Below are 15314 nucleotides of genomic sequence, written 5' to 3' on the forward strand. Positions count from 1 at the left end.
TTAAAGTTATTTTTCCAGAGGTGGGGCTCTGGCACGCATACTTTTGACAAGTCTTCCTCCACAGGTGATTCATGCCATGTACCACCACCACCCACCCTTCTGCCCCCGAACCAGTGCTCTAGAGTGTTCTTCCTATTCATGGCAGTATAGTTAGTTAGTGAGGTAAAATTGGCATATATCCTTTTAGTAGAGTCTGATAAACTGTGTGACTTGATAATTTGGTAAGTTATTTGAACTATATCTATAGTAGCATGTTCATTTTTTCTGTAAATGTAACCAAAGAAAATTTACCTCTAACGGGATTTAAAGTAGGAGGGGTCAGAATTTTTACGTACCTAGGCCCAGAGATCATTTAAACAAACAAACAAAAAAGGACAATCACAGAGAATAGAATAAGGTGCCTTGGAGAGAAAACGTGCACTGTAAGGACCATGAGCCCTGTAACATTGTTTGTATCTAAATACTGTTACTGTGTTTCTTTGGTCAATAATTGTAACACCTCAGTACTGCTTGTCTCATCTCTCCTAGCTTCTAGCACATTTCTAAGCAGTTTTTCCCCTTTGTGTCTCTTTTCTTATATCTCTCATTGTGCCTTCTTCTAGATCATTATCACTTTGTCCGAAACCAGTATTTTTCCTCCGCCCTACTTATTTACCTTCTTTCAGTGGCTAAAAACCTTACTGAGGTACTGCCAGTAATACTTAGCAGAAGGCGGGCTTCCCACTGTAGGCAACCAAAATAACCAATTTGAGAAAAATGTTTTTTATGTCTTTTATGATTTACTTATTCTGCCAGATTGATTTGATTCTTTCATAAATTTACCATACTTATTTGTTATAGATTGTATTAAAAATGTGTTCAGTGACTGTTTGATCATGAGCTTTTAATACAGTCTTCATTAGTCTCTTTCCCGTGACTTAAAAAAATGCTGTCCGTTCTCATCCTAAGGGACCCTCTCTTTCCTGTGTCGTGCCAGAAAGCGGCCATCTCTTCCCCCTTACAGAGCAGCTTGCGTTTGCTGCGTTCACCCTGTGCCTGCTCCCTTGCCACCATCCGTGATCTGGCTTCCATCCTTAACGAGACCACTCCTTTCTGATCACCAGTGATTTCCTGATTGACAGTTAACCAAAACACTTTCATAATTTTTTAGGTTTATTATGAATTTTTAAGTTGATTGGAATATTTTTATTTTCTTTAACATTCATGTATTATTTGGGATGATTATTAGTAGAAATGAGTGTGTTTGGAAAATAGAAAGATTGGAATGTTTCATTCTTCATAAAGAGTAAATAAGATAACTTTTCTGTTTTATGTTGTTACTCTTTATGATCTTTAACACATCTTTTCAGGGTAAAGGTGATCACATTTTAAAATTTTGCCTCTGTGAAATAATATTTTTTATGATAAGCTGAAATTGCCAAATTAAAGCTTCTAAGAAAGATAGTGAAAGATTATTTTTACCGTAAGTCTACATAGATAAAGGAGATTCTGCTTTGTGTTGTAGCTGAGAGTGAGAGCCAGAGCAAGAGAGGTACAAAGAGTAAAATAATCCTCAGGAAGAGTCCTCTGCGTTAGAAAAGTAGTTATTTACACACACAATTCAACGTCATGAGCCTGAGTTTTGTGCTTTCCAGGTTATTGATGAGAAAATCCACACTCAAAATTCATCTTTAAGAGTCAGGCACATTTTTCATGGCCTAAGTCTATTTCTTTAAAGGCAACATTGAAGGATATTAAAAATTGGTACAAGATTAAAAGAATATTTACCTCTCTGTACAGTCTACTGGTACCCTTTGCCTTATTAGCAGGTATATGCCTTTAGCTACAAACTCTTGTTTTAATGGATTAAAAGTAAGCATAAAAGATGAGAAAGGTGCCCTGGCTGGTGTGGCTCAGTAGATTGAATGCTGGCCTCCGAAACAATGGGCCGCTGGTTTGATTCCCAGTCAGGGCACATGCCTGGGTTGCAAGCCAGGTCCCCAGGAGGGGGCGCGTGGGAGGCAACCACACATTGGTATTTCTGTCCTCTCTCCCTCCCACTCTGTCTAAAAATAAATAAATAAAATCTTTTTTAAAAAAAGATAAGAAAGGTCTCTTCAATGATATATAGATTAAATTTTTGTCATTTTAATGTAGGTTTTATTTATGTGTTACCGCAATATGTGTTCATGTGTATATTCTTATGTATAAAAAGGCACAGAATTAAAGCTAGGAATTGGGCTATTATTTTCCCTTGCTAATAACACCACTTCCTTAGTGACCGAGTTCAGAATGAAGTAACATCTTTAAATTTGGGATTAAACTTTGATTTGTTTTATTTTTAATTTTTTCTGTATTTTCTCCATTTCTAAGATGGAAAAAAATTGAATCTAGTCATTGAAAACAATCTAATTCATAATCCATTGGTCTGTGAAACAGCATATTAAAAAAATTAAGCAAGATATGAATAAACTTTTTTAAAGAACGGTCTTGAACAATTTGATGCACACTAAACTGATGGTCTCTATGAAGTAGGGGTCTCGGGGCAGTTGGAGAGGGGATTAAGGAAAAAAGGGATTTTAATTTTTTAATATACATTTCTAAACTTTCTTTTTGCAAATGAGCATAATTTCCTATTAATTATTGTAGTTATGGAAATGATGAAGCTAATTCATGATGTGATCGGCCTTAAAAGTGACAGAATATTTTCCCAAATAACCTATTGGTGTTTCTGACACCAAGAGACATTTTATGGGACCACACAGTAATTGCTCACCATGGTACTTCTTCAGTGGTTAGCGTTTACTTTGATTTCTTCTCATTTCCAGTAACTGCCTATCATGGATCTGTCATCTGTGAATGAATTGAAATCTGTTTTGCACTAGTGAAGTTTTCAAGCTTGTGCAGCCATTTAAGATAATAGATTTCCTCTGTTTCATTATTATCTGGTCTATATGAAAATAGTCCATTTTAATTTCTCTTAGAACAGTTGTTTCCTCATTTTTTAGTTATAGAAAGAAGTTCAGTTAGATCATTTTTTCTGGGCCACGGAATTCAAGTCTTTTTAGTTTCTCCTTTTATTGACATGTACAATATGACATATGACTCTGAGTCATATGTACAAACTGTACCTGTCTTCACCAAGGACACTGCCAGAAATTTTAGGTGTTTTTGTTTTAATCCTTTTTATTATCACAGAACTAATTAGTATACATGCATTGTGGAAAGTTAGAAAATATAAATGCCAAAATTTTTAAAGCAATTGCCTCTACCTAAACACTATAATAGTTTTCTAACAAATTTTTTAATGTGGTCTAAGGGACATAACTTCTGTCACATTTCTATCACACATTTTCATGAAGAGATCTTAGGTTGGCTTTCTCTTAGCACTTCACATCCTAAGTTCATCGTCATTGCTCCTATTTCTGGTTTCTCCTATCAGAGTAGACTAAATTTTTTGTCCTTTTCTTCATATAAACTTATTTCAAAAAGATTCACTGAGACAGAAAGCAGCATTAGTAAAAATAAAACCTAGTACCAATTATTTTAAATAGGTCAGGTATTCCAGAGGCTATATTGTAGCAAAACGTACTGAAAAATCACTTTTCAAACTCTCTTTTCAAAGTTAATCCCCACCTGTATTCAAGATCTTGGCACTTCCTATGTGTGCCTATGCCTTTATTATAGCTCTTCTTTCTTCAAAAATGTTCACATCATTCCAATTGTAAAACTGTTGGATTGATTCTTCCACACACCCTCACTACTTTTGATCTTGATTCTCTTTTAAACAGGAAAGCCTTTGAATCTTTGCCTGCTGCCTCCACTTTATCATCCACTCAATTCTTGACTTTGTAATCTTTCATTCTCATTTCTACCTAAATTGTTTTTTCTAAGATTGCTGACAAGAGAAAGCCATGAATAGAAAGTATTCTCATGTAACTCTGTGAATTCGTACTTAGGAATCCAAATCCTGCTTGGGACTGTATATCTGTCCCTTACATTTATATTTACACTTCACAAAATGTGTATGTCCGTGTTTGCACCTTATAAAGGCATGTGAGGCATGTAAGGTATTAGCCACATTGTCCAGGTAGGGAAGTGGATGTTCATTGAGGGAAATTATTTAGCTAGTTTCCTAAATATTTATGGCAACGGTGGAGCTAACATGTATTAGAGATCATCTCTTTTTAGATTTGTTTTGAGACTTTGTTCATCTTTAGTCATTGGATTTGTTCTTGTGGGTAACTATAGATAACCAAGTTTGTATCATTTTGCTTCTTTTTTTTATAGTATTTTCAAAGTCTGTTTTAGAGCCTGCTCTCCTAGTTAAACTAATTATTAGGTATCTAGGACAGTGAATTTGTCTTCTAAAGACATATATAATAGTTTCATTCTTGAAAAGGTAACCCTGGTTAATAAATCTAGGTATGTATTCTTACTGCTATTTCAATTTTTGCTTTTCCTTTTTCATAGAAAAAAAGAAATTGTAACTTAAAATATAAAGGTGACATTCTAAGTTCATGAATATGTGGAATTAATTCTGAAGTTATTTTCATTTACTTGAGCCTTACTGTGAAGCTGCTGAAACCAGTATCAATAACAATACCTCCTTGCAGGGTTGTAAGAAGTAAGAACTGAAAACTTAGGAAATCAACCTCATGAAATATGAATACCTGTTAGTGCTCCTTGTGATAAGTTTAATAATACTGTGTCCTAATTACAGTATCTTATTTAAAAGATACATTTCATTTTTGCTTTTCATCTCAATAACTATTAAAACCCATAATGTCTTAATTCCATATTTTTTTCATAAACTTTTAGTTTGGTTCATAACTCAGAATTACATTCTGTTTTTGTATTATTTTACTTTTAAAATTACATTAATGAGCTGACTGTTTAAGATTCATTCTCATGATTCATTCATCTGTTACGCCTCCTTTTTAAAGCTTCAGCACTGAAGGTCTTTTGACAAACCAATATTTATAACAGTTTGACAGCGGGATGAGGAACAGCGTTTGTCTTTGTAACAGCTTGAAGAAAGACCCTTTCCAGGACCCAGTCATGCAGTTACAATCTTGACCTCTTTCTTATGCTGGGAACATACATACAGCAGCATGTGTTTTCTTGTCCCATTGACTGTCCATTCACTTCCCATCTGTTTTGCAGTCTTAAAGGAACAGAAGGGGCCCTCTTCTTATAAATCTGTCTTTGCAAGTGATAAATGATGTCCTGTCTCTTTAAGGGCTGCTTGGGTGGTTTTCCTTTTCTTAAAATGTTTCAACTTTTCTCCTAACAAAATTCAGGATAAAATATACTTTAGAATAAGAGGAAACAGAAAAGGAAAAAATTATGGATTATTTTAAAACCTTAATTGATTGGGACTGAATATTTTACTGGCTGTTAGGCAAAATCTTTCCCAATTAATTACCTAAATCATATTTTAAAAATTGTATTGATATTTAGATTGTTCAACAGTGACAAAAGGAATGTGTTCATTTTGAGATACTGTATTTACTTAAACTTCTTTGGAGAAAATAAAGTAATGTATTATTAATGAGTTAGCACATAAAATAACTTTCAAGGATTTTTTTTCACCATAATTTGAATTGATACATATAACTAATACATGGAGCGTTTTATGTACTGGATACAGAATAAAATAATTCACAGTAGACTTTTGTAATCTTAAGAAAGAATCAGTCTTTTACATTTAAGAGTCATGGGTCCCATAAAAGTTAGAATTTTTTCTTCTGTTGCTGAAAATAAATGCTTTAAATATAGGTACTAATCACTGAGCTTTCCAAGAATTGAGCAGAAATTATTTTCTTTTTTCTCCCAAGCAGATATATTCATTGCAGTTTAAATATGACAAATACTGCCCACCAAATCTTCTTGAATTACTGACATAAAAAGCATTAACACTGTAACAGAGACCACTTTTAGAGTATATTGTATATCATATGAATCAGCTGCCTAGTGGTATATCTTCTACAAACTAGCATGATAGTTTGTTTATTAATTCCCTGCCTTATCCCAAAAAAAGAATTTGAGGCAGCTTACAAAAACCTATCTTGTGCAGAAGGTAAAAACACTTTAATGGAAAAATTAACTGGAAGGGAAAATAAAATCCAGGCAAGTGAAATTTGGGTTAAGATTGGTACCTTCTCAAAATACATGTTCATGGGTTCTAGATACTGCGCTATAAAAAAGGTACACATTTAGCCCTGAGCTTCCTAGTAGCAGATACAAAATGTAAAGCAAAGTTGATTTCATGATTTATGGTCACTATCGGACACTGACACAGCAGTTGCTTAGATGAAGCCTATGTATTCCCTGTACACACAACTGAGAGGAATTTCATTAGTTCAAAAAAGGAACACTGAGATATATGATAGAGCAAATCAGATAGCTGCATATAATCAGGAATTTTATGGGACTTTTTAATGTTCTTGATGTAGGCCAATAACATAAGCAATTCTTAGCAAAATCAGTGATGTAGTCCAGATTCATAACTATTTGGTTTGGCTTATCCAAAGATGAAATATGTATAGTGTCTAGAGAAATAGATGAATTATCCATTCCCCCATCCAATCATCTATAAATATTATTTCTTACACTGAGCCTTTTGGTAAGTATCAGGTAGCAGAAAGTTCAAGATTTTACACCCATTGACATTGACACACATTGGAATGGTGCTACTCTTCAGTAGTTAAGGGCAGATCCATAAGGCTTAATAGTTAGCTGAAATGAAATTAGGATTGCCATCTACTTAAAGTTGGAGGGCCTAATGATTATAAAGACTTGAGTATAAGGCTACTCTCTGTTCATCCATACTGAAATCTTTTGGAGAATTGGCCTCAAAATATCAAGAAAGTATTTTAAGAGGTTTTGATTGTATTAGCCAACAGGTGCTAGGTAGAAAGGCAGAAATGGTTACAGTTTAAAGAGTTCAAAAAAAAAAAGCTAACTTTATCCACAGGACACTTTGAGCTGTGTTTTATTTAGCAGACATGTTATAATTTACCTCAAAGACACTCTTATGACAGCTTTCCACCTAAATCCTATTGTTTTGGGGTTTGAAAATAGCAAAGTTTTAAAATAATCATCTTTAATGTTTGAATTCAGTACTGGTTAAATCAGATCACTCAACAATGAATGAATGAACAGTGAATATTGACGGGCATCAATTACATAGCAAGTTCTGTGCTGAGTGACTTTAAATGACAGACTTTTTCTAAGCATAGGTAATGGTTCATGCAAGCAGTCCCACATTGATGGAAAAAGCAGTATAAAACTGACCTTTCTAAAATGAATTATATAGCCCTGTGAGAATAATATTGTCATTTGTGATTATATTTTTTACTAGAAGCTTAATATGAAATTTAAAAAGATACTGAGTAATAATTTTAAAAGATGCAATTGAAACATGATCAGAATGGTACATGTCAGTCCTAAGTTTTAAAGTAATATGGGCTTTGGATTCTTCTGGACAGATTCCTTCATTTTATGGATAAAGAAACTAGGACTGTGGCTTATTTACATCATAAGGTTAAAGGCAAAGCTGGCACTAGAAACAGTTCTCCTGAGCACAATATTGTATACCTTTTAATACATTATATTTTGTCTTTATAAAATAACTACCTTATTGATTATTTGGGAGTGTCAGACCAGGGATTTTTAACTTTTTTTTTTCTAGCAAACACTCCTTTCACTATTGTATATGCCTGTTAAAGTCCATGTTTTAGAAGATTTGTCTGCAATAATATACTTATATTCTTTTTAATTAGAAACAGATATAATTACAATTATGTCTCCATATCTCAAATGATTGTTATGAGAGTAGATGTAATTCTAGCCCGAACAAAGATTTATAGTGGAACTTTTGAAACAATGGAAATAACCCAGAGAACTTTTACAGACCCCCTAGAAGTCTGGAACCCCACCCAGCTTTGCAATTACCATACGTCTCAAATACCTTGCCAGGACATAGAAAATGATGCCTCCTTCTTCTGTAAAAGGCAGTACCTTTCCAGGACATAGAAAATGATGCCTCCTCCTTCTGTAAAAGGCAGTAGTACCTTTCCAGGACATAGAAAATGATGCCTCCTCCTTCTGTAAAAGGCAGTAATCTGTTTGTCTTCATTAATGAGTTTGTTTAAAAATAATCATGGGTATTTGTAAGGAAAAAACTACCGGGTCAAGATTCAGAAGATAAGTATTGGATCTAGTTATACACCTTTGACTAACTCTCTTTGGTTCTTCCTTTGATTAACTGTGAAAGGTGCACATTTTTTCTTGCGCTAAATTGAAGATTTTGAGTGTAGTTTTGGGAACCATCAACCTGATCTCTTACTCACTTTTTTTTTTTTTTTTTTTTTTTTTGGTTGTACTGAACTTTTAAAAGAGCATTCATAGTATAGTTGTCTAATTTATAAAAGCAAGTCTTTTCAGGAACAACATGTATTACATAAGAAGAAGTGGTCCTTTAATTTTCAGTGCTTTAATGAGCAGCTTTTTCACCTACAAGGTATCCTCAGTTTGGTACAAAGTGTGCATGTAGCACGTTAAGGCACGTTAGGATATTTGGATGTGTGATTTACTTAAAGTACATTGCATCAGTAAATTTGCAGCTTGTTTCATTATGCTTTCTTTAAAAACATCAGAAGTTGGAAAGGGTTTATTTCAGTGCATGTGGTAGAGTTTTGTGTGTGATTCTTTGTTCCTGTTCTAAACTGTTATTAACGACCAAAGTGAACCTTCTCTTGGATTTGGCCTTTTGGTATTCACAGTGTATTCAAAACCTAATTACAGATTAGTCTATATTTGAGACTTCTAGAGCAAGTATCAGAAGACTCAAAAGGAATCTGAGAGTAGCAGTATCATTTCATGTGGCGATAAAAAGACCCAAAACATGAATAGGTGTCAAGTCATCTGAAGAAAAGAAAAAAAGAAGGAACTTCACTGAGACTGACAGTTTATGACTTGGGGATTATGGGAATATTCATGACTCAATCAAGGAGCACAATGAGTTGATGTTTGAAATAGTTCATCTTTTAAGTAAACATTTGATAAATGGAAAGTAGACTTAGTATTCAGTACATGTAGAATTGGCTATTTCAGTGTAACAGAAATAGGAGTATGTTAATCCCTTCCTGAGTTGGTTTAATTTATCAAGTAAATCACAAATTTTACAAGAATTCTCTAGCTATAAATATTTAATGCAAATGTTTAACAGAAAAGGGCGTTTGCTTTATAATTAGTCTTGGTAATCTGTACACATATTTCTGTGGGAAATTTCTGTGGGAATAATTTCTAATGGTGTAGCAGTTAAATACAATAAGATTTGGGGATTCGGAAGCACTTATAACTAGGACATTAATTTTGAAGGTCCAGAAAGTAGAAAGCTTTAGTTGCTAATATTCAGCCTTGATTTTTATGGATAATTCAGTTTTCTGTACAGCCAGTATCCATAGCTAGTATCCAAGACAGTGCTGAACACTTACATCAGAATTTAAAATGAATAAATTCAAATATAGGAAAGAATGTCATTTATTATTTGTAATATAGTTTCCTTATAAAGCCTAAAAATCAGTTTCCTTTCTAAAGTTGTGTGTGTAGACAGCATATTTTAGCCTTCTTCATAAGGCGCAATAATTAATTTGAAATATTTTTTTCCACTGGTATTGTGTTTCGAGACCTGAGGAGTGTGCCGCTCCGGCGGCCCACCAGCTTGCCCACCCTTCACTGTCCCCATGCGCCGTGCCCCTGTTCCCAGGCTTGCCCCAGTGCTTGTGGTCGTGGCTTCTGCCCTCTTGGTCACTGGTATAACATCCAGAAAGCCTGTCAGATTTCTTGATAATGTTTCTTGATAACCTACAGCTCTTATTTTCTCTGCTGTATTTTTGGGGACTTCAGGTATTTATCAAGTTTTTATTGAGCATGTATACTGAGTCAGCCGTTGTAGACACTAAAAAATGATGAATTTTTTTTTTTGGTCCGGTTTCATACTCCTATTGTTCTCAGGATTTCCCCAAATGTGTATAGATCAAGTCTGTTCAAGAGGTAATAATATTCATCCGAGGATGATAACGTGTTTATATTTTTTAGTCATCCCTAGCCAGAGAAGAGCATAGGAGGTGCTTGGTAGCTTTCGATTCCATAACTTTTACCGAAACATGTCTTATTTCACATAACAGGTAAAACATACAACAAATACACTAAACATAATAGCATTTGTTTTGTTACCACTTAGAGTGGGCATGTAGCAGCAGATCTAGTGTGCGTTCTGGATCAGAGGAACAAGGACAAGGCTGCCTCTCCACACGTAAAGGCCTCATCCTTGGCACTGGTACCCGCACGGCTGTATGAGGGCCATATGAAATGCGGGGTTTGCTGTCTCTGAAACGTAGTAGGCTCTTCACAGACTTAGAATAAGGAAGGGAGTAAGCAAGGGATTCTTCTTGTCCCCATGTCACTCATTAAGTATATTGTAAGTGAAGGAATGACCGAAGAAATGAAATCTTTTGTAGTGTTAAAAGGACACATTAATCACAATTATTTTTTATGTATATATAGCATATATATATAATCTCTATCTTCTTCTCTCCTCCTCTCTCCCCACATTACTTTGTAGAGCCTTACCTGTCTATGTCATTCTTGAGGTTTCAGGGTGCGGTTACATGTCCTGATATCCCAGTGGTAAAATATTTTGTAAAAACAGCTTTTTATGCGAAATTGGGAAATTTTTTATTCTCTGTTATTCATAAAATAGTTAATTAAATACTCCTTTTACTTTCATTTACAAAACAACGTGGCTTATCTCTAACTTCGGAATAATGTGAATTTGATTCAGACACCTGCATTCAAAGTGGCTCTTGGTCTCTTGCAATACCAATAAGTCTTGCTCTGAAAAGTCTCTTGTGAGTGATGCTACTGTACCACCTGCTCACAGACTGTCCGTCCCCTGAGGATGAAGGTTACTGACAGGGCAAAGGGATGCATAGAGCTGATCCTGCAGCTGCCTGATTTTATTCAGATCATGGAGCAAATAGAGTCATATTTCCTGTCTTCCTACAGTACAGCTTTCCCAAGTAGAAATAGTTCTCAGTGAGTATTTAGAGGAGCTGCTGAGGTTCTAAACACCTGTTGTAGATTTCCATGTGTTGTGCCGTTTAAGCTAGATGATTTTTTTAAAGCCCCCATGCATTTCCAGAATTTTGGGAGAGATTTTAGAAAACTTTTTTTCTTCTACCATCCCCTCCTTTTAAAAATCCATCAACTGATGAACTGTACTATGTGAAACTCTCTAATATTCATTGAGGAAAATCAGTGAAGCTGTTTCTAAGCAACTAGATGAATTAATTTTAAAAATAAGAATGTGGCATTATTTTGAGAAAGGAAGTATGTTTACTGGTTTGACTGCTGGTTAAAAAAATACTACAGACTAACAAAAAAATATAGACTAAACTTCCAAGAGATAGGTTCAGATTTTTTTTTTAATTTGTCTGGTTTAACCTTTATATAAGGAAGTTAACGCTGCCTTTGTGAAAACTATTTTCCATATTTCCCTATTGAATGACCTGATTAAAACAATAGTTTTTTTCTGTAGATTTTGTGTTAGTTTCAACATACTAAGAATTAGAACTGTTAGATTACTGGAAAAACAATATAAAGACATTGTGTTCTTTATATGTAATGATGGTAGGCTTTTTTGAGTTCCTGTAATGCTAATAAAAAGCCATAAAAAGGAGTTATTTTTATTGGCTGCTCGTCACAAGTGCTGTCTCATGGATAAATACTTTTATTTGTAGATTATATTTAAATGCAAAAGATGTAAAATTGAATATTAATATATCTTATGATTTTTCTATAGCTATAAAGTAAAATGCTTTGCATTTTTCCTTTACAGCACGAGCTTTGAACCAGTCATTTCACTTTGTTAATTCCCACTAACAGGGTAAACTGTGTTAAAAGGAAAAAATATTTGTTACTGTGCTCACTATAACCTACATTTTAAAACGAGTTACATGATTAATTTAGCAATAAGGTGGATTAATTCACAATTTTTCCATTTGTAATACTAGGAGATTGACATGTACTGTGGATAGTTTACATTTGTAAAGGAAACCTTTACACTTCATAGAGAAATTATACATTTTACTTTGGAAGTCTAGAAACATGAAAACCTAAAATCAAATAAAAATAATGTAAATCTGTGTAGCAGCTCTGGTGTTTCTTTCTTCATTCACAGGTAGAAAAGCACATTTTTATATGTATTTTAAAGTGTTATTGCCCTTTTCATGTTTGTTGTAAATATTTCTTACTATTTAAGTTATAGATCTTGATGTGGTCATGTTAGTTTATCTTTCCCTTTGTAACTCTTCCCATTACTTTATACCCAGAAAGTCATTTCCCAGTCTAGGCCAGTTAAACACCTGAATTCTCTTTTTATTTTATAAAATAGTTTCACTATTTTATATTTTCTTTTGTTTCAGATACTGCTAACTGTTAGTCCTTGGTTGGACTCCGGAGAATCTGAAATTCCTTACAATTCTATACATAATTGTATATATGCACATTTTTTGGTGTAAGAGTCCATAGCTTTTATTAGACTCTCAAAGGGGTCTATCATGAATCCCACCCTCCTCCCCTTTCCAAAAAAAAATGTTAGCAGCTGCTGCTGCAACCCATTTGACCTCTATTTGGGTATAAGGTGGTGTGTGGTGCCAAGGCCATTTTTTTTCCCTTTTCACAAACAGTTGAAAGTATCCCAGACCATTTATTGAATAATTATCTTCTGTGACTTGTAATGCTCCTGAAAAATGAATGTCTTTAATATATTATCTCTTTTTATCTCCACAGAGAAAGTTAGAGAAATTCAAGAAAAACTTGATGCTTTTATTGAAGCTCTTCATCAGGAGAAATAAATTGTAACAAGTGAGTAAAAGTCCTCTTTCTACATTGGCACTGACTAAATGCAAAATTTATATGTTAAAAATTTATCATTCTACTTGACCATATCCTACTTGCTCCTTAATGATAATTTAATCTTAATCTTATTCTCTTATGCTTAAAACATTAAATAAACCTTTTTCCTACTTAAAGTAATTCAGTTGGCCTTAGAATTTACTACTCTTCTGGAGTGTGGACTCCTTTATCTAATTTTATAGTCTGGCACTATAAGCATGTTCCCAATAAAGTATCGTATATTAAAAGACTTTTCTTAGTAGCATAGTCAAGTATTATCACTGAAGAATTATGATTGGTATTTTTTGTTGTTACTGAAGAAGTTGAGATAGGGAAAATGCTATGATTATGACATTATTGTTTATTTAAAATATTTAACAGTCACCTTATGTGTGAGCCTTATCCTATAGGCAGCCTGTAATACTCAGAACTGGAAGGCGCAGAAAAATGTAAAAGATTTCTCTCCCTAGCTGCACTCAGAAGGACCTTAAACCTCAAACTACCTCCCTTCCTCTACTGTAGGGGCAATGTATTTCAGAAAGCAGACTGGAAAAGAAAGCAAGGCTCTGTCCATCATACACCAGCAATGATTGAGAGAGGAAGGAGCTAAAAAGCTTTAGAGTACTGCTTTGTGACTTTGTTTTGTTTGTTGTTTTTTTGTAACTTTGTTTTGTTTGCTGTTTTTATAAGTTAAGACAGGTGTACAGAATTTTACAAAAACGTATCTAGAAACTAAATATCAATCATCTTTAACACACGCCAAAAATGATTCAGTGTTTTTAAGTGTCTATGTTTGTAAAAGTTTTATACAGCCTTGTGTATGAAATTTTTTTTTAAATCACAAAGTGTTATGATATCACCTTCATCATCAATATTATCAATAGTTAATGTTAGAGATAAACATTTGGACAGCCTTCTTGATCTGGAGATTTTCTTCAGCACAAAAGTTCATTTGATTTTTTGTTTATGAATGATTTTTTGTGGGGAGAGGGATCCTGAATGTTACAGACACCCCATTAAAAATATCAGCTACATTTCTGTTTTTTTAATGAAATGAGGAAGCCCAGAGCCAGCCAGTGCTTTACATGATAGTTAGTGTCACTTCCCTAAGATGGTAAGCGTGACATCCAGAGTTACCTTTGCCGCTGGAACAAGTGGCTTCCTGCCGGAGGGCCTGCCCAGGGCGCACACCAGGGCAGCCAGACAGCCGGGCAGCGGCGATGTTGGTGGGCACGGAAACCACCCAGCTGTCTGTGTTCCCTGCTCATCTGGAGCCCCCACGGCCCCCCTTGTCCCAAGGGCCTTTTGCCTCTGTGAACTGTTACAGATATTTATGAATTAGACATATGATCTATTTTAATGTGCCTTGCAAACCCATTTTAAAGAATAAATCTGGCAGAATGGTAGCCTTGCTTCATTCTGATCATTTTATAAAAGTTACCAAGCACCTTAAGGAATAGTTTCTCAATGGTCATTTTAACATATGTGGAGTTCCTTCACCTGATAATTTTAAGTAACTAATTCTGATACTTGCTGAAAATGTTTATACCCAACACAGTCATATGCAGATTCTGTCTACAGATCAATTTTAATATACTATATTTTTACTTTTTTCCCTAAGAAATGAATTTTATTATTTTTTTTAATTCATATGTCATTTTGATGAAATTATATTGTGGTAGGTGATATGTTAAATTTAACAGAACTAGCAAATTGCAAACCTAGACAGTTAAGCTTCAGCATTTTAATGATCATGCAGTAATGTCTCCCCAGACCTAAATTTATCAAATGTGTTTATTTTCACAGAATCCTACTCAGTATCATCACCTCTGCATATATATCTGAAGAAAGAAAACTGCAAAGTTGTTTGTCCTGCCTTTTTCCCTTCTGCTATCACACCTTTCTAACCATAAAATAAAGTCATGGGATGAAAATAATTTGTGTGTGTTAGAGGCACTTTACCGACCAGCTGCCTTTTGAAAAGAAGAGCAGGGAAATGGTGTTAACGTCCTAGTTTATTGTACTGAGGTGACCAACTGGGGTCATGTAAGTGGTCTGACCATTAGGTTCAATCCTAAAGAGAAGAAACTTGCTCTCCTGCTTGTTGTCTCACTTGTGGTGATACTAATTCAACTAATTCATTAGCCAATGTTACTCCATGCCAGTTTCTTTTTCAGAAAAAGAATGCTATGTGTTTTGAGATAAAACTTATAGCAATTTTCTAAAAGCTATCAACTGTATATAAAATGATGGTAACCTGCTGAATTGTCTGTATCTGTAATGTCCTATATCCAGAAACTCTTTGACCATGATAATTCAGTTTATATTCGTCACATGAAAGAAAGCTAGTTACAAAAGAACCCCTCAAA

The 15314-nt window shown here is 34.3% G+C and overlaps 1 protein-coding gene across 4 annotated transcripts in view; it reads left to right on the top strand.

Annotated features, from left to right (window-relative positions):
• The window catches only part of OPA1 (OPA1 mitochondrial dynamin like GTPase), an 88592-nt gene extending 73710 nt beyond the window's left edge, over positions 1 to 14882 (top strand). For all 4 annotated transcript variants that reach the window (XM_054585139.1, XM_054585141.1, XM_054585140.1 and 1 more), the window contains 2 exons: positions 12841 to 12915; positions 14752 to 14882. In XM_054585139.1, the coding sequence (XP_054441114.1) occupies positions 12841 to 12905 (65 nt within the window). In that variant the 3' untranslated portion in view covers positions 12906 to 12915; positions 14752 to 14882. The remainder of the gene's footprint in view (positions 1 to 12840; positions 12916 to 14751) is intronic.
• The last annotated feature ends 432 nt before the right edge of the window (positions 14883 to 15314 follow it).

This window comes from Pteronotus mesoamericanus, unplaced genomic scaffold (genome assembly GCF_021234165.1).
Source record: "Pteronotus mesoamericanus isolate MK-2021 breed Mesoamerican mustached bat unplaced genomic scaffold, CSHL_Meso_final contig_82, whole genome shotgun sequence".
In the NCBI taxonomy this organism is placed as follows: Eukaryota; Metazoa; Chordata; class Mammalia; order Chiroptera; family Mormoopidae; genus Pteronotus; species Pteronotus mesoamericanus.